The sequence below is a fragment of the Astyanax mexicanus genome, chromosome 21, assembly GCF_023375975.1.
Source record: "Astyanax mexicanus isolate ESR-SI-001 chromosome 21, AstMex3_surface, whole genome shotgun sequence".
Taxonomy (NCBI): Eukaryota; Metazoa; Chordata; class Actinopteri; order Characiformes; family Acestrorhamphidae; genus Astyanax; species Astyanax mexicanus.
Window position 1 is genome coordinate 34,917,335 of NC_064428.1, and position 19,687 is coordinate 34,937,021.

A 19,687-nucleotide genomic window follows, 5' to 3' on the forward strand; every position below is an offset into this window, starting at 1 on the left:
TTATATCGACTAATCGCTGCAGCCCTATACTACATTGCCACAAATATACAAGTAATCGCTCAACCATCTAAATCAATTAAATATATCTGATTTCACAGGTATATAATAAAATAAAATAAAATAAAAAGGACTGCTTCTACAAACAGTGAAAGAATGGGTCTCAGGCTCTCAGGAGCACAGTGAACTCCAGCACTGTGGTACCGTGATAGGATGCAGCACCTGTGCAACAACAAGTCGTGAAATTTCACTACTCACTACTAAATATTCCACAGCCAACTGTCAGTGATATTATAACACAGTGGAAGAGACTGGGAACGACAGCGACTCTGTGCTCTGTCAGTGTAAAATAACAGGTCAGCGGATGTTGAGGAGCATAGGTTCCAAGTTCCATTCCAAGTTCCAAGAAATCTCAATGGAAATGTGCCCCCACAAGTTGGATTTCCTACTCAGAAAGTCAGAGGAGCCTCACTATCCGTAAGTTCTGAATCCAAGATGGCTGCCCAGCACATCAACAGTAGTAAAATCAGCAGTATTATACAGTTTATTATCACCTCAGTGTCTCACTAAATCAGTGATACACACAGTACTAACCAAATTATGTATGTTTCCATAGTGTTTGCATGTGGAAAACACTGTAAAAGGCCCTATATATGGTAATTAACTGGTATTGCCAACAATCAATAACCTGGGATATAAAACGTCTGGTACTTATTGTTTGGAAATGGTTCAAAATAGTGTAAAATTACATGAATGTTTAACTGGAACACCTTCAACTCTGACTTTCCAGCTTAATCACTTATGCAATGCAGGGCTAAAGTGCTGCAGGCTAAATAGGTGGATATATGTATGTAAATAAGCTGGCTTTTAAACGATGTGTGTTGAGACTTTATCAAGTTTGCCCATAAGCAAACTGCTACAGTGTGCAGAAAAGGCAGACAAACTGGTTTCTATTATGAACAGTATAGAGATTTAGGACTTTTATGCCCTAAAGGGCCATGTGAGTTGGAAAGCTGTAATAGTTCACAGTACGTGTCCAAAAGTATCACTTCTGCCAACATCATCCATCCATCCATCAATCCAACCACTATCCAAAGTAACTTACTGTACATATAAATTCAGTTATGCTACGTTCACACTACACGATTTTAGCCCAGTTTGTCAGTAGCCAAGGGTTTTTCCGTTGATTGCCGAGAAAAAAGCATGGCAAATATTTGGCATGTTAAATATCTGACCCAGTCAGCGCCTGGGAGTCAGAAGCAGCGACTACCCACAGCCAATAGGATCACAGAAAGAGAGAATGACGGGTCCAAAAAGTAGAGCTGTTTATGGAGAGTCTTACCACTTTCTGTTTTCTTGTTACATCAGTAAACTACTGTTAAATGCTAGAGGGAGTGAGTGCTGTATGAATGGGGGTAAATGGAACTAAAAGCTAAATAATTTAAGTAAAAATAGTGACTAACTACTAAATACTATTCTGAGTATTCCTTTAATTTAAGAAAATTGCTAAACAGTCATGTAGTGTGAAAGTCTCAACAACTGAAGAACCCACAATTATAGAACAACGTAGAGTTAGGAGACTTGCCCAAGGATTCTCATTGGTGTATTGTGGTGAGCTTGCCTAGCAAGGCAATTGAACCCTACTGTGCCATTGGGAAGGCAATGTTGATACCCACTCACTTGTGTTCCACTCACTGAAGAATACAATGGGAATACACTATAAACACCATTCCACTGTAAAAATCCTGATGGGCAGAACTAATTATCCAACATTAACACCAATAGGGCTTCAAAGAAGAGTAGATGGCGACATGTCACAAGACAAACCTGGTGGTGTGAATCCTTCTCTACGTTTTCCCCATTGACCTCCACCACTCGGTCACCAGACCGAAGTCCAGCCAGGTCAGCGGGTGAACCGGGCTCGATCTTGCGGATGAACTGAGCGCCGCGGTGCCGCTCGCCATGCAGGTGGAAGCCGAAGCCACGGTCACCTTTAGTCAAATAGCAAAGCCGTGGTTGAAGGCCTCTCTCCAGCATCTCTTGCTCCAAACTGTAAGCCATGTCCGCCATGAAGAAAGAGGTTAAAAAACAGCTGGACGAATCCTTAACGATGATAGGATGGGTCAAAAATTAATAAAGTGTTAGCATGCTAGGCTAACCGTCCCTCGATTATCACATGTCCACTTTGATAGGGTAGTTAAATAAAAATAAATTAGAAAATTACTCAAAAGCTTAAAATAAAATCATTTCTTGTGTCAGCTTTAGACCTAGGTTTTGTTTACATCGCAAAACAGCCTGGATAGCCTAGCTTAAATTGTTTTTTTTTCCACAATGTTTTTGGCGGGAAATTTAAAGCTGTCAAAGAGTTTAGCGAATTATATGAAGAAAGTCATTAAAATTAAAATCTAGCCTTTAAAAGTTATAGAGATTACTTTAACAGCTAGATAAGTTTTAAAAGTGTTTTTTTGCTTTTGCCACACTATAGTGTAGATATTTTTTTCAAAATATTTTAACAAAAAAACAGCAACAATATCAATGCTGTATCTCGTTTAGTATACGCAGGTCTTCACAGTTCTCAACAGGAGTTGATTTTGAACTGTAAATGTAAATTGTTTAGCAATTGTGATTACACTTTAATAACTGCATTAACGCTTTCATAACAACTAAGTTATATTTTCAGTCAGCTTTTATGAGTAATTATTTGTTTTTTTTTCTGACAGATAACAGACGTTTTTAAACATGTACAAAACCAATGCTATATCTATTTTAGTCTTTAAAAGTTATAAAAGAGTTAGTTTTACAGTATACAATTAGTACTTACAGTACACTTTAATTACAGTATTTACTGTAGATTTAAGTGTTTATTTTGTACATTAAATAGCTACAAAAGTGATGCAGTATCTACCTTAATAAATAAATGTTGCAAAAAGGAACTTTCAGTGTAAAAAAACATATATATATATATATTGCCTGATATTGCCTGGCTGAAGAGCGTTTTTGGCGGGTAAACCGAACGCTGCACGAGCTCGTGCGTGTTCGAAAGATTTAAATTCAAATAAAAAAAATAATAAACCGTTGGTCCTCCTCAGAGTCTAACCGTCAAAAATCAGCCAAAATCGACCAATATCAGCAAACCAACACTATGCTAACTAACAAAACAGCAGCTCTGCGCCTTAAAAAGTGACTAAAACTCTGAAAATACGCTAAGAAAAGATAGAAAAACGGTAAAAAGTCAAAATCCACATGTCAGAGTTAAAATCCAAGCGTGAAAAGTCATCCAAAAGTCAAAGACAGCAGGAGGCTAGAGGCTAAAGCTGCGGCTAATTCGCCCAGGTGGAAAAGTGACTGAGAGGATTAGACTGAGAGAAACATCAGTGGTGAGCTGTGAGAGAGGGAGGGAACACCAGAATAAGAGAGAGAGAGAGAGAGGTAAGTGATGATTGGCTGAAGATCGATTAGAAGATAAGGCAGACAAACACATTTTGTAGGAACTCTTCCTCTTTACTTTCCACTGTTTTGGTTCTACTCACCTACATCCTTAAGAACAAAGGAGCTACAGAGGTTTCTTTGCTGTGTTGGACAGTAATGAATTTATATATTATATAATTATTTTTATATAATTTTACTACTGTACTTAAAACAGCAGTCCTTTACCTTAACACTCCTGTTATGTTCATTTGTCAGCAACAGCAAGAGTGTTCCTGGGTCAGTTTGACCTGGTGCATGTTTAATTATCCAATAGATGTCTAAAACCAAAAAATTAATAACTCCATCACTAATTATTCTGGTATATTTAGTGCAATTGTGTTCTTAACCTCTAGCAGGTAGTGGTTCAATTAGGATAATTCACTCGTTTTCCTTAAAAATAAAATAAAATACATGTTTACACTTTTTTTAACGTTTGACTACTTCATTGATTTGAAAGACCAAAGTATAAAACACAATAGTTTTACATAACATTGAAACATAACATTGTAATTTTGTTTTAGTTTTTGTTTTTGCAGGGGGTTTTGCAAATATGTGTAAAAAAGATGAAGCATTTTCATATTATATGTTGATTAGACTAATTAAGGAATGTAGAAGAAGTTTAATACTAAAAAGTACTTTTAACTTTCATACTTTCTAGATCTTTAAACTTTAAAATGGGTAAATTTGACCCCATAACACAACAGGAGGGTTAATATTTTTGTCTTTTAAATTGAAAACAGTAGGTTTCCAGAGTTGAGAGAGGACACAAAAAGACATAATATTGTTTATATCGATATAGACTATGTTGCGCTCCAGTTTCAGCCAAGATTTATAGAAAATTAATAGGTAAAACTCAAACTGAACTTTTGTTTATTTACTTATTTACCTTTTTCTTAAGCACTTTATTTGCACACTTCCTATCTTGAGATATTGTATATCGTCATTTGGTTTAAAAATTTGGTTTTTGCTCCATTCCGTCCAGCCCTACTACAAACCCAGACTTGAGTACAAGTAAAAGTGCTCTATCAAAAACGTGGCTTGGGTAGAAGTTGAAGTACTAAAGTAGTCAACATTCAGTGCTTCTCATCAAACATAAAACCTTTATACCTTTTTATGTAATGCTTGAATAGAAATCCTTAAGATTTAGGTGTGTAACATCAGACAAAATTTTGACAAAAATACTGTCCTGTTAATTAAACATATAACTAATTTGGCTTATTAGTTATTTATTTATACAGCATTTTATAGCCTCTTGGTTCTTGGTTTCTACTGAAAAGTGTTTTCCTTTGGTGCTTTGATTTGATTTGGTCCCAAAATGGACCACTTTTGGTTGGTAAAGTACCGTTATACTGACATATTTTAATACTCTGTTTGGCCTCCACATCCTCATAAAAGTCTTTTTTAAGAAATTAATTAGTCCTATTAAACTATTTTTGGGGTATTTACCACACATTTCCATTATAGTAGGCATGTGTGTGTGTGTGTATATATATACACTACTCACAAAAAGTTAGGGATATTCAGCTTTAGGGTGAAATTTCAGGACGAGCCTAAAATTCATTTAAACCTTTACAGGTGAACTTAATGTGACCTACTCTAAGCTTTTGAATGCAAATGTCCAACTGTTAAATGGTTCAGTACTTTTTGCACAAGTTGCTGTTCTCTAACGAGGAGCTTAACGGCAAAATTCACAACAGGTGTTTGATCCTCGAATGGACCAATAAATGTCTTGGTTCAATTAGAGCTGGTGTTTAAACAGCTGTCCTCATCATGCTGTTCACATTTTGACATCATGAGACCAAGACGACACCTAACAATAGATCAACAGTACCTTGCTATTGCGATGCTTCAAACGGGACGTTCTCAGACCGAAGTGGCCACTGAGCTTAGAGTGTCACAGAGTGTCATCAGCAGGTTGCAACAGAGATACAGAGAGACTGGAAGAGTCACAGAAAGGCGTAGAAGTGGACGTCCTTTGGCCACATCCCAGGCTGATGACCGCTACATTGTGAACAATGCCCTGAGAAACCGGATGATGAATGCCTCTCAACTCCAGGCACGTTTAAGGGAGGTGAGAGGCACTCAAGTGTCACGTCAGACCATTCGAAACCGTTTACATCAGCATGGTCTGCGTGCTAGACGACCTGCAAGGGTACCTGACCACACCACCAGGCACAGGCATCATCGTCTTGCATGGGCAAGGGAGCATTTACGCTGGACGAGGGACCAGTGGGCCTCAGTGCTATTCTCTGATGAAAGTCGATTCACGTTGAGCAGAAACGATGGCCGGCAACGATGTTGGAGACGTCAAGGAGAGCGCTATGCATCAGCCACTGTTGTTACCAGACGAGCTTTTGGAGGTGGCGGTGTTACAGTGTGGGCAGGTGTGTCCAGTCGGTACAGAACTGCCCTACACTTTGTGAATGGTACAGTGACAAGCCCGTACTACCTGAATAACATCATTAATCCAGTGATTGTGCCCCTACATGAACAACACAGGCCTGATTTCATCTTCATGGACGACAACGCTCCAGCTCATCGAGGTCGCATCATCAGGGAACGGCTGTTGGAGACTGGTGTACCTCAAATGGAATGGCCTGCACTTTCTCCAGACCTGAATCCTATTGAAAACCTGTGGGATCAGCTGAGTCGCCTTGTAGAGGCCCGAAATTCTGCACCCCAGAACCTCAATGACCTGAGGGCTGCCCTTCAAGAATAGTGGGATGCCATGCCTCAGCAGACAATAAGTTGACTTGTGAACAGCATGAGACGTCATTGTCAAGCTGTAATTGATGCTCACGGGCACATGACAAGTTATTGAGACATTTAATTTTTTTAATGGGGTTTACCCACCATTGTTGTTAACTTTTGTTTCAATAAATTGTTTGATTTGAGAAAATCACCAGCGCATCCTTTATGATATGATATCACTGTAGTGTGAACTTTTCACATTTTCCATAAATTTCACCTGAAAGCCAAATATCCTTAACTTTTTGTGAGTAGTGTATGTGCTTTAAACCTTCTTTACTATGGATATACTGCCCTCTAGTGTAATCTGAACATTTTTCAAGTTGACATCATTATCATGGCCTGCTTCAGTGTATACAAACCCAAACACACACCATCTTAATACATTTAATGCATTTATAAAAGTAACCAAACTGTACAAACATGAAATATACACACTAAGGTTGCAAACCCTAAATCTGAATAAATGCTGCCATATATCAGCCATGAAATTAAACCCACTGAGAGGTGAAGTAGGGCTGCAACTAATGATTATTTTGGCATTTGACTAATCTTATGATTATTTTTTCGTTTAGTTGATAAGTCAACGATTATTTCTGCCATGTCCTCCATCCCTAAAAACGATAGAAAAACAGCTAAACATGAGATTTAAAAAGCATTTAAATGTATGTATGTTGTTGAAATGTGGAGAATACTGATATGCCTTAGTGAGTGAGCCATTTACCCATCTCCCAATTGCTAGTTGACAAATTTAGATTAGATTTAGATTTAGATTATATCGACAAATCGTTGCAGCCCTAAGGTGAAGTAATAACATCCATCATCTCCATACAGTAGGACCTGCTAGGAGCAGGGATCTACAGGGGTTGGACAATGAAACTGAAACACTTGGTTTTAGAGCACAATAATTGATTGTGGTGACGGACAGTTCTGGTGGAAACAGGAGAGTTGAGGTGAACATTGAATTCTGTCGTGATTTGATCAGCCGTGGTTTTATGTTTTTTGGATGCAATCCGGGTTAGCACCCGAACATCCCTTTCAGACAGCTTCCTCTTACAGCGTCCACAGTTAATCCTGTTGGATGTGGTTGGTCCTTCTTGGTGGTACGCTGACATTACCCTGGATACCGTGGTTCTTGATACATCACAAAGACTTGCTGTCTTGGTCACAGATGCGGCAGCAAGACGTGCACCAACAATTTGTCCTCTTTTGAACTCTGGTATGTCACCCATAATGTTGTGTGCATTGCAATATTTAGAGCAGAACTGTGCTCTTACCCTGCTAATTGAACCTTCACACTCTGCTTTTACTGGTGCAATGTGCAATTAATGAAGATTGAACACCAGGCTGCTCCAATTTAGCCATGAAACCTCCCAAACTAAAATGACAGGTGTTTCAGTTTCATTCTCCAACCCCTGTATATTTCAGATAGCAAGCAAACAAAGCAAGCATAAAAATCTAAGCTGCTCGGACCAAAGGCCAACTTATAATGACTAGATGAGTCAAAATATCTCCAAAACATCAGGCAGGTCTTGTAGAGTGTTGCTTTTATGCTATAGTTAGAAGTTACCAAAGGTGCTCCATTTCAAGGGAGGACAACTCCTTGGATCATTGATGCTCATGGAATTCCCACCTAATAACTTACAGGACTGGAAGAATCTTGTGGAGTCCATGCTTTCAGTGGATTTGAGTAGTTTATGTTCAATGTGGGTTTTTAATGTTATGGCTGATCAAACTTTTTTTTATTTTCATAGAATAAAAACTGTAGTAGATGATTTGATTAGTAAATAATTAGCGATTATGTGCTCTTCTTCTTAGTCTAGGACAGGAAGATACAGGTTCAACTTTCTCCTCTTCTTTAACTTCTTTAACTGCTCTTCCTCTTGTCTTCCTTTTACTATTCCCTTCTTCTTCCTCTATCAGTTCCTCTTTAAGTTCTTTTCTCTGTACAGGTGCTTCCATGTCGTCCTTGAAGCCTCTTCTTTGGGATCGGGATGATCCAAGAGGAACATTGACGGGTTCTTCCTTGATCTGTCTGCTTGAATTCTCCGGTTTAATCTTGGGATTCTCAGGTAAGTGTGAAGAGCCAGGTTTGGGTCTTTTTTTGGGGGAGGTGAGGTGGGCGGAGGGACAGGAGTGCTGGTTTAGACAGGTGGAGCATAATGGTCCGACAGGTAGGCACACCTGCTGCCCAAAGCCAACCAAAAGTAAGTTGATCTCCTGCCAAAGATCTCTACAGTGGGAGAGATTAATTTTTTGTCAGAACAGAGTCAATGGACTACATTATTTAAAGGAGAACTCTGGTGTAAAATGTACTTTTGCTGTAGTAAAACATGATAAAAAGTTTTTACCTTTGATGAATAGCTCACCTCCGTTCTCCCACAGCGTTCAGACATCCAGAAATTTTAACAGTTTGTCCAACAAACACCCTTCAGACTGGGGGACACAGGGCATAATTTTCCCTGATAAATCGCTTTAAAACAAGGCATTAATAACTTTAAAACTGCACAAGAAGCTTATTAAAAAAAAAAAAAATACTGTACTGATAATGACAGACATTGTTTTTAATAAGCTCTTGTGCACTTTTTAAGTTAATAATGCCTAGTTTTAAATGTCAGGGCTCTCCAGATTCTAGTAAAGAGGTGTGGAGCTACTTTGAGCTGGATAATGGTGGAAAAAGCGATTTATTGGGGTAGATTATGCCCCGTATCACCCAGTCTGAAGGGTGTTTGGATAAACTGTTAAAATTTCTGGATCTTGGTACGCTGTGGGAGAACAGAGGTGTGCTATTCATCAAAGATAAGAACTTTTTATCATGTTTTACTACAACAAAAGTCCATTTTACACTGGAGTTCTCCTTTAAGTGTCTCTAAAACACCAATTTGGATGCATATTATTTCAAATAAAAGTTCTTGCCTTGGTAACCAGTCCTCTAGTGCCTTTCTGGTCTCCTCTGGGTTCTTGGTTTTAGAGCGAGTCCATCCCAGTCTGTTAGAGATACGATGGACATGTGTGTCCACTCCTACACACACACATAAACACAAGATAGTACCATCATAGTTACACTGTACACACAAATGAACCTCGGATCACATTAAACCATTGAACGCTGCATATACACATAATACCAAATATACTGCATGGCTTCAGTTTTGTGAACGGCTTCGGCCTCAATTTTTTTGGTCTAAAATACGCTTGAAGCCCAAAAGTTGCAGCTAAATTTCATATTAAGGCTACGTTCACATTACCAGGCTGAAGTGTCTCAATGTGGCTCAGATCAGATTTTTTCATGGCTGTGTGAACGTGCCAAATCCGATTGTTTCAAATCCGATTTGAGTCACTTTCATATATGGTTCTAAATCAGATACGTATCCGATCCATAGACATTAGTGTTTTTTTTACGCTTTCACGCATTAGCATTAGTGCTTCGTGCTTCTCTCTCGTTCCCACACTGCATCTCTTGGTGCAGTTGTGCAGCTGTAGCTGCAAAAAAACAGCAAAAGCAAACCACCTGTCCTTTTTTCACCTCCTGGACCTGAGCATGAACTTCAGAGCAGCTGTTTACGCTCCACTCCAGCAAAGGATGCTCCACATATGAGCTGCTAACTCATCCATTTATAACCCTTTATAAAGCTACGAGTCTCTCGTCTCTCTAATATGATGTTTTTTTTGTTGTTGGTGAAGAAGGAGACGTTTATACAGGTATTAATGTGCAGCATGTGAGGCGTTTCAGGGACAGATTCGTTCACATTACACACAGATACAGATCACTTACATTTACAGTGAATGTGAACCATCAAGATAGACAAATCTGATCTGAGCAAAAAATTGGATTTGAGCAACATGGCTTGTAATGTGAACATAGCCTATAGATACAGTTTATTGTAACTTATTAGTATTTATTAAACATTTATCTAAAACAGTAATGAAATGCTTTATAATTTCCTACCGATGCCAGAGACCTGGTTCCAAGCGATGGCCATGGCGAGGTGGGCCATCTTGGGGCCTACACCAGGTAGACGCACCAGACCCTCCACTGTGTTTGGGATATCTCCACCAAATTCCTGCTGGATCATCTCTGTTGCTTTCTTAATGTACTTCACCTTCGTCTGTGTCAATATATAAAGAAATTAAGAAATAAATAAAAACGCACAGCTCAAGAGCACCCATGATCTTTGAAGATCTACTAAATGAACACATTTTATGAAGCATTTCATTAAATTCTGTCCCATTTACCGTATTTTATGAACTACAAGGTGCACTGGATTATAAAGGACATTGTGTGACACTAGTAAGGAACAGGGGTGTAGCCATGTTTTCCTTCTAATTCAGTAGGCTGCTCCGCTGGGTGGTGGTGGAGTAGTTAACTAAGTTAAGTAAAGCTAAGTTAAGTTAAACAAAACTGTAAATCTTTGGGTGAGTAAAGCACTTCCATTTATTTACAGTAAGCTTAGATTCCCCAATTTCTCCAGCCCTAAGCCTGGAGCATTAGCAGCTAACCACTGGCGCTAGTGGTTAGCGGCTAATGCTGCTCGACAGCACTACACTGAGGAAAGCCAGTGCGATATTAATTAGCAGTTCGTAGCTTGTTTTAACATGGTAAACATGCAGACTACAGTCCAATATACTCACCTCTGAATGGCAAAAGAGCTAGCACTTAGCATGGTCAGTGGCTAATGCTAATACTGCTCCAGTCTTGGTGCTGGAGAAACTTTACTAAAACTTCAGTGGCATGGCTTTACTGCTCCTTAATACCTGACTGGTAAAATTCATACATAAGGAGCACTGGATTATAAGGCACTCTGTCGATTTTTGGGAAAATTAAAGGATTTTAAGTGCACCTTATAGTGAAAAAAAATACGGTACCCTAAATTTCCAAAATAGCCAAGCTATGTATCAAATTAGCTTCTTTGGCAGTAGGATTGCTTATTGCTTGGCGTTAAAATTCATGTACATCATGTTACATTTTGGCCTCCTGTTAGTGGATATTTGTGAGTGTGTGTGTGTGTGTTCCCTTACCTTCCAAAAGCCCACAGGGTAGATCAGTTTGCCGAGCCTGTCGTCATCCGTTCTGAGTATGGATTCTATGCTGAGGCCATGTTTGCGCAGACGGGTCATCGCTGCAGACGTCACCTGGTCCTTCGTCTGACTGGACAACATCAGAGATACCAACACCTGGTAGCGCACCACCTGACAGAGAGCGAGAAAAAAGAGACAGGTAGATTTAGTTTACTGTAGAATTTTGAAAAGTAAAATGAAAAGTATTGTGTTTTGTTGCCCAGGTGTGTTCTAATACAGTGATTATTCAAACAATAAATAGAACTGAATGTATATGGGTGAAAATCAAGCAACTGTGAAGCTGAGAGAAGATAAAAAAATCAATTAGAGCTTTTGCACAAATAATGGCCATGGCAAGAACAACTGTATGGAATGTCCTGAAGAAGAAAGTCGTCGCTGGTGTACTAGGTAACAGCTGAAATGTTGATCTTTTGTCTGATATTCGTCTTATCTTATATGTCAAACCCAAATGTTTTTTACTTTTAGAGGGAACTGTATATTACATTTTTGCTGCACATCATACAGTTTTACACAATTTTTTTTTTTTACACTCTCTGTAGTGAAATGTATAGTTGGGTTACTGTTTTTGAAGCAGTGATGATATGATATCATTAACATGCATATTAAAGATATGATAACAAAATTATCACGATACAATAAAATATCGATATATTGTCCAGCTCTATATGAAACTCAATGTGTCAGTAATATGTGGTAATACAGCATGGGGTCAGCAGGTCCAGTGATGCTAGTGAGTGGTATGTGATCACCTCAGGTGAAGCCTGTGAGTCATAGCATTTATCCGCCCCCATATAATCCACAGGTGCATCCCGCCCACTCCTCATCTCCCTGATGAAGGACAGCTGCCTCCTCCAATCGGGTGGCTCCCATTTATTTTTCTTTATTCCAGGCCCCTCCTCCTCATACTCCACTTTTATGTGGCCCCTCCTCTGTGTTCGCTGTGATTTTAAAGAGGTGGGACCGTCCCTTTGCTCTTCTTTCATTTCTGCTGAATATAAAACACATATTTATTACAGATCTTAATACAGTAAGTAGGCCTCAAGTATTCAAATGTTGTCACCAACATTTTGCTTTCAATGTTAACGCTTTGCTAGCAAGTTCACATATTGGACATTTACATGCGATTATTGTGAAATATTATGTCCTTTTATTGAGATCCTAAGCGATTATTTGAAAAAATTATGAACTTTTTTGAGATATTAAGTGAATATTTTGAGAGATTTTGTGTTTTACCAAGTGATACTTCTGAGATATTATGTTGTTTTTTTGAGATACTAAGTGAATATTTTGAGACACTAATTGATGATATATTTTTATTTTTTATAATTTTTATAATTATAATTTTTGAGATACCAAGTGATTATTTTAATATATTATGTCGTTTTTTGTGAGATAATAAGTAATTATTTCGAGATACTAAATGATTTTGATATATTTTGTTGTTTTTTGAGATACTAAGTGATTATTTTGAGATACTAAGTGATTATTTTGAGATACTTAGTGATTATTTTGAGATACTAAGTGATTATTTTGAGATACTTAGTGATTATTTTGAGATACTAAGTGATTATTTCTGAGATACTTAGTGATTATTTTGAGATACTAAGTGATTATTTCTGAGATACTTAGTGATTATTTTGAGATACTAAGTGATTATTTTGAGATACTAAGTAATTGTTTTGAAATATTATGTCATTTTTAAGATATTAAGGGAATATTTTGAGATACTAAATGATTTTGATATATTCCGTAGTTTTTTAAGATACTAAGTGATTATTTTGAAATATTGTGTAGTTTTTTTGAGATACTTAGTTATTATTTTGAGATACTAAGTGATTGTTTTGATATATTTGTTGTTTTTTGAGATACTAAGTGATTATTTTGGAATATTATGTAGTTTTTTGATATTCTAAGTTATTATTTTGAGATACTAAGTGATTGTTTTGGAATATTATGTCGTTTTTTGATGCTAAATGATTATTTTGAGATATTATGCTGTTTTTTTTTAGATACTAAGTGATTGTTTTAAAATGTTATGTCGTTTTTTGCGATAGTAAATCGTTACTTTGATATACTAAGTCATTATTTTGAGATACTATGTCGTTATTTGAGTTTTTAATTCATTTTTAATTAGGAATTCTACTATAATTATATTATATTAACTTCCACATTAATTTACAGAACCCTTAACCTAGCTCACCTGTGGAGCTGTGGAGAAGTAAAGACCCCTGAGATGAGTTATTAGAAACTCCATATTCCTCTTTTTCTTCTTTCACCATATTCTTCTCCTCTTCTTTTTTAACTCCTTCTTTAACCTCTTTAACCATCCTGGACTTCAGTCTCCTGATCCCCCCTCCTCCTCCTCCTCCTGCTGTAGGGGATGAAGATCTGGGATCTGCGCTGGAGGAGCTGGTTTTGCTTCTGCTGCTAAAATACGGAGAACTCATTCTGATCCTGGAGCAGTACTGCACGGTACGAATCGATAATCGAGACGAATAAAACATGAGTTAACGCGAATAATCGCTAAAGTCAGCGCAGAGCCATGTGACACGGTACTTTACAGCAGCTTCGGAGGAGCTGCATAACAGTTCTCGGCGTAACACAGCGTTTGTAGTTTTTGTCGGCTGCCCGCTGAATGGGAGTGAACGGAGAGAGGCTCGCTTAAAAACTACATTTCCCATGTAGGCCCGGATGCACCGTTGTTTTTTAAGGAAGTGCATGCAGGTTTATTAAACATGATTTCCGTCTGGGGCTGGTTTTAGGGGGGCAGGTTCGCCTCTGTGGAGCAGGACACGAAAAAAGCATAAATGCATCAAATTTCCTCGATTACTAACCTCCAGCGGTCGGTTTCTGCTCTAGATAAACATACATGATATCATAACGGCGATTCCGGGGTCCAAACACTGCGGTAAGAATGTGAGTTTTGTATCTCCTGCAGCTCATCTGCAAACGAATCCGTGTTTATCTAATTTCTTCTTGTTTATTTGCTTATTTTTAGGCTCTATTTTACAACAGACATCTTTTCTCCTCGATATGATCCTTTGTTTTGTAAATTAAAGTGGTGTCAGATGGATTAGGAGGGGTGTTTGTGTTGGTTTGTGTTTGTGAGACTAAATTTAAGGCTTTAGAGATTTCTTTGCTCTGTGTAACGTTATTAATTTAATTTTTCTGATTGTTTGGGCCTAAAGGCCAAAACATTGGATGTAAAAACTCATTTATTTATTTATTTTAATGTAGTGCACTGTACAATAAATAAGTTTTCATCCATTTTTCCCATTTTAGTTTTTTACATCTCTCTGCCCTTCACAATCAGAATTTTTAAATTTTTAAATTTTTGCGTTTAACAACTTGGATTATACCATCAGATTTGTGTTACGATATATGAAATCTGAAAATTGAGAGAAGATTTTACTTTTCTTTTTTTTTTGTTTGCGTGATGTTGAAATGATAAACTAGATAATTTAACATTTTTATAAAAACCCATTTCTTCTTCTTCTTCACTCCCATCACATAAAAAAACATTATGTAGCAACTTTAAAATGCTGCATTGAGAATGGGCATTTTCGTCATGTTGGCCTATTAGTTTTGATATGGCCATCAACTTCGTCATGATGGCCATCATGAAACTCGCCAACCAGCATATTCATTCTGGTAAGGCTGGGTGAATAGCTTGTGAATGCCAGTCATGCTGGGTAACTTGCTTGGTCATGGTCACCATGAGCTTGGTCTATATGGCCATGCTGGTAAAAAAAAAAACAAAGGTTGTTCTATATGGCCATGCTGGTCAAACAACTTGGCCTCGAAAGCCATGCTGGTTTAATAACTTGGTATTGATGGCCTTGCTGTTCAACCAGGTTGATCTATATTTCTAATGTTGGTTAATTAGCTTGGTCATTCTGGGTAACTTGCTTGGTCATGGTCACAATAAGATTGGTTTATATTGTCATGCTGGTCAAAGTGTTTGGTCTTGCTGGCCATGCTGTTCAACAAGGTTGGCCATACTGGCCGACCAGCATATTCATTCTGGTAAAACTGGTTGATTAGCATGGTCATGCTGGGTAAATTGCTCGGTCATGGTCACCATGAGCTTGGTTTATATTGTCATGCTGGTCAACCAACTTGATCTTGATGACCATGCTGGTAAAAAACGGTTGGTCTATATGACCATGCTGGTCAAATAGGTTGGTCCACGTTGCTATGCTGGTTAACCAGCTTGATCTTGATAGCCATGCTGGCAAACATCTTTGCCTTGATAGCCATGCTGGTCAAACAACTTGCTACTGATGGCTATGCTGGTCAGAAAGGTTGGTCAATATTGCCATACTGGTAAAAAAAAAAGGTTGGTCTTTATTGCTTTACTGGTCAACAAAGTTAGCCTCAATGCCTCATTTATGTTGATCATTGATTCATGGCCATGCTGGTAAAAAAGGTTGTCCTTGATGGCTATACTGGTCAACCAGCTTGGTCTCTATTAGCATGTTAATTAAGGTTGGTAATACCTGGTCAACCAGTGTATTAAAACTTGATAAAGCTTGTTCAGTTATATGTTAATGGTCATGTTCATGCTGTTTGCCCCGCATGGTCATGATGACCATGGTGGATAACCTATTTTGTATTTTCTTTCTCTTTCTCTCAGTGAGTCTCTCTCTCGGCTGGGACGATGCATAAGCAGCCCAGTAAAGAGTCTCTGAAGGATAAGCTGAAGGGGGTGTTTGGACTCGGGCCGTCTCGTCTGCCCAGTAAACAGACCGAGAGCAAACCCTCAGAGTTTATAATCACCTACGACATCCTGAAGGTCAGATCTGCTTCTCTAATGCACGCTAAATACACTGTTAATGTGTCTCAGAACCGCTATTATATATTTAATTTCTCTCTTTCTTTATGTGTGTAGGAGCTAGCTCCTGAGTGTGGGCTGAGTAACAGGATCAGGGTCATCAATCATGTGTGTGACCTCGCCAAGGCCAAGAAGTTTGAGGAGGTGAGAGAGGTTTTACTCAGGACTGGAGGTCAGTGTGTGTTACTGTTTTAAACTGTATTTCCATCATGTTTACTGTGTGTGTGTGTGTGTGTGTGTGTGTGTTAGCATGCTGTGGAGGCCTTATGGAAGGCGGTGGAGGACATGATGCAGCCAGAACAACCACCTGAAGCTCGACATGCTGTGCTACTGCTGCTCAGAGCTATAGTACAGGGACAGGTAAGAGAGGGGTTTCCAATAAAGTGGCCAGAGAGCTGGAGCTATAAGAGAGAGAGAGGGGTTTCCAATAAAGTGGCCAGAGAGCTGGAGCTATAAGAGAGAGAGAGGGGTTTCTAATAAAGTGGCCAATAAGCTGGAGCTATAAGAGAGAGAGAGGGGTTTCCAATAAAGTGGCCAGAGAGCTGGAGCTATAAGAGAGAGAGAGGGGTTTCTAATAAAGTGGCCAATAAGCTAGAGCTATAAGAGAGAGAGAGGGGTTTCCAATAAAGTGGCCAGAGAGCTGGAGCTATAAGAGAGAGGTTTCCAATAAAGTGGCCAGAGAGCTGGAGCTATAAGAGAGAGAGAGGGGTTTCCAATAAAATGGCCAGAGAGCTGGAGCTATAAGAGAGAGAGGAGTTTCCAATAAAGTGGCCAGTGAGGTGGAGCTATAAGAGAGAGAGGAGTTTCCAATAAAGTGGCCAAACAGCTGGAGCTATAAGAGAGAGGTTTCCAATAAAGTGGCCAGTGAGGTGGAGCTATAAGAGAGAGAGGGGTTTCCAATAAAGTTGCCAGAGAGCTGGAGCTATAAGAGAGAGAGGGGTTTCCAATAAAGTGGCCAGAGAGCTGGAGCTAGAAGAGAGGGGTTTCCAATAAAGTGGCCAGAGAGCTGGAGCTATAAGAGAGAGAGGGGTTTCCAATAAAGTGGCCAAACAGCTGGAGCTATAAGAGACAGAGGGGTTTCCAATAAAGTGGCCAGAGAGCTGGAGCTATAAGAGAGAGAGGGGTTTCCAATAAAGTGGCCAGAGAGCTGGAGCTATAAGAGAGAGAGGGGTTTCCAATAAAGTGGCCAGAGAGCTGGAGCTATAAGAGAGAGAGGGGTTTCCAATAAACTGGCCAGAGAGCTGGAGCTATAAGAGAGAGAGGGGTTTCCAATAAAGTGGCCAGAGAGCTGGAGCTATAAGAGAGAGAGGGGTTTCCAATAAACTGGCCAGTATACAGGTGCTGGTCAACGAATTAGAATAATTTAAAATAGTGCAATCATGAAATTCTTTGAATGCATTTTTTGTGCAGAAAGCAAATCAGGTGTTCACCGCACCTGTCCTACTCGTTAGACTAATCACAGAACTCGTTACCTGGAAAAAAATTTGCTCAGCTGAGCTTTCCAAAAAACCCATTTAGGCCATTTAACTGTGACACTGTTGTTTTATTGAATTAGAATAATGGAGAAACCGTTTCATTGAATTAGAATAAATGCTTGAATTTTTGTTTTCTGTGAAGAGTGTTCACTGTGCAGTATAAAGTCAGGGTTGAGTAGAATTTCTAAGTTGTAAAATCAATCATGGGTAAGCAGCGCGACCTCTCAACCGGAATAGTGGCTCAAATTCAAGCCCTTCGCCCTTCGACAACTAAAATTGCTGAGCAGCTCGGCATCAGCCAGTCTTCCATCTGCAAAGCTCTCAAGAAAAACTGCAGCAAGCGCACCAACTGTTCCGGCGTCCGAAAAACTTCTGCTCGCGACAACAAGCAGCTGAGAAAGATCGCAGGCAGCAACCGGTTCAAGTCCACTTCCGAGCTCACCGACTTGTGGAACAAGCAGACCGGCGCTGACGTCTCCAGATCAACCACTTACCGTCGTCTGCGCGAACTCGGCTTCAAATCTCGCGTTCCAGCAGTAAAACCGATGCTGAACAAGAAACAAATGGAGAAACGGCTGAAGTGGGCCAAAGAACACTACTACACTGCTACTACGCTGGACCAACTGAAGCAGAACATCGCCACTGCCTGGGAAGCTGTGAGTGCGGAAACTTGCGACAAGCTGGTCAAATCGATGCTGCAGAGACTTCAGGCAGTCATACAAGCCAAGGGGGCAGCCACAAAATACTGAGAAAGTGATGATTGTAATTATAATAAAAATTATTCTAATTCAATGAAACGGTTTCTCCATTATTCTAATTCAATAAAACAACAGTGTCACAGTTAAATGGCCTAAATGGGCCTTTTGGAAAGCTCAGCTGAGCAAATTTTTTTCCAGGTAACGAGTTCTGTGATTAGTCTAACGAGTAGGACAGGTGCGGTGAACACCTGATTTGCTTTCTGCACAAAAAATGCATTCAAAGAATTTCATGATTGCACTATTTCAAATTATTCTAATTCGTTGACCAGCACCTGTAATCAGTGTGTGTGTGTTTGTAGGGGGAGAGGCTGGGTCCATTGAGAGCGTACTTTTTTAAGATCATCTGGGAGTATCAGCCCTGTAATGAAGATTTACCAGAGAGACTCGGGGTGTTCAAGGCTCTCACAGAGAACGGGAAAGATGTTACGTATCTGGAAGATGAGATAGGTGAGAAACACGCATCTACCCACTAGGGGTGGGCAATATTATATCGTATACTATATATCGTGAAACAGAAATATCATGATATTAAAAATCCATATCGTGATAATAGGAATGGTTTGTCTTAAAAGTAGTCTATTATTTACTGTGAAGCTTTAGATGTATTTATTGTATAATTGTTTTAGTTTGCAGTTTATATGCATGAAAATATTCTTTTATTTTTTGCTGCATTATATTATTTTATGCTATATTATTTATTTTGCCACATTATGATTATATTGTTATACTATTATTCTATATTCCTGAAATTAATGAATTGTATCGCTATCGCAAATATACCCTGAAATATCGTGATATATTATTTTAGAGCCATATCGCCCACCCCTACTACCCACACAAATTAGTTTTGTTATAAAACAATATTAAGTTAATTAAAACAACATTATATGACAACTATAGAAAAATAGTCGATGCATCATTAATGAACTTCAGCTGCTTAAATCTATTATTACTCTGGTGTTTTTCTTCAGCTCGGTTTGTGGTGGTGTGGATGGACACGGGTTTGACTGCAGATTTTCTCCAAGTCTTGGTCAATCTGGTCAAATTTAACTCGTGCTACCTCGACCAGAATGTGTCTCTGATGGTCCAGTAAGTTGCGTTACATTACATTAGTGTGTTTGGCAGACGCTTTGATCCAAAATGACTTACAGATAATGATGTACATTTAGCAATAGAGGACTGACTTTAACAATAGTGGGTTAGATATCGATTGTCCTCTCCACTCCTCCACAGGACTAAAGCAGCGTTAAACCGAATCACCGGTGCACTTTTTTTTTTCTCACAAAAAACAGCTCACATTGCATTCATTCAAACTAGAGACATTAAAA

General features: G+C 38.9%; 3 protein-coding genes across 8 annotated transcripts in view; 1 reads left to right on the top strand and 2 right to left on the bottom strand.

The window, feature by feature from the left end:
- Positions 1–3,448, bottom strand: part of LOC103046985 (Na(+)/H(+) exchange regulatory cofactor NHE-RF2) — a 28,514-nt gene extending 25,066 nt beyond the window's left edge. The window contains exon 1 of the mRNA XM_022674519.2: positions 1,825–3,448. Within this exon, the coding sequence (XP_022530240.1) occupies positions 1,825–2,067 (243 nt within the window). The 5' untranslated portion in view covers positions 2,068–3,448. The remainder of the gene's footprint in view (positions 1–1,824) is intronic.
- Positions 3,449–7,206: 3,758 nt separating this feature from the next.
- Positions 7,207–13,889, bottom strand: nthl1 (nth-like DNA glycosylase 1). 2 transcript variants are annotated; one of them, XM_022675015.2, is made up of 6 exons: positions 13,493–13,889; positions 12,042–12,280; positions 11,233–11,403; positions 10,163–10,322; positions 9,130–9,235; positions 7,207–8,446 (listed from the first exon to the last, which is right to left on the bottom strand). In XM_022675015.2, exons 1-6 carry the CDS (start codon positions 13,794–13,796, stop codon positions 8,005–8,007), a joined length of 1,422 nt encoding a protein of 473 aa, XP_022530736.2. In that variant the 5' UTR covers positions 13,797–13,889; the 3' UTR covers positions 7,207–8,004. The 2 variants fall into 2 exon arrangements, with proteins under 2 accessions (XP_022530736.2, XP_049325155.1); XM_049469198.1 differs by having other exon boundaries at positions 12,042–12,277; positions 13,493–13,888.
- The window catches only part of tsc2 (TSC complex subunit 2), an 86,722-nt gene continuing 80,715 nt past the window's right edge, over positions 13,681–19,687 (top strand). For 3 of the 5 annotated variants that reach the window (XM_022674509.2, XM_022674512.2, XM_022674513.2), the window contains exons 1-6: positions 14,043–14,200; positions 15,929–16,087; positions 16,184–16,270; positions 16,376–16,486; positions 18,659–18,806; positions 19,331–19,448. In XM_022674509.2, the coding sequence (XP_022530230.2) occupies positions 15,953–16,087; positions 16,184–16,270; positions 16,376–16,486; positions 18,659–18,806; positions 19,331–19,448 (599 nt within the window). In that variant the 5' untranslated portion in view covers positions 14,043–14,200; positions 15,929–15,952. Of the gene's footprint in view, positions 13,765–14,042; positions 14,209–15,928; positions 16,088–16,183; positions 16,271–16,375; positions 16,487–18,658; positions 18,807–19,330; positions 19,449–19,687 lie in introns of those variants that run through there. The other 2 variants (XM_022674511.2, XM_022674510.2) reach the window with 2 other exon arrangements.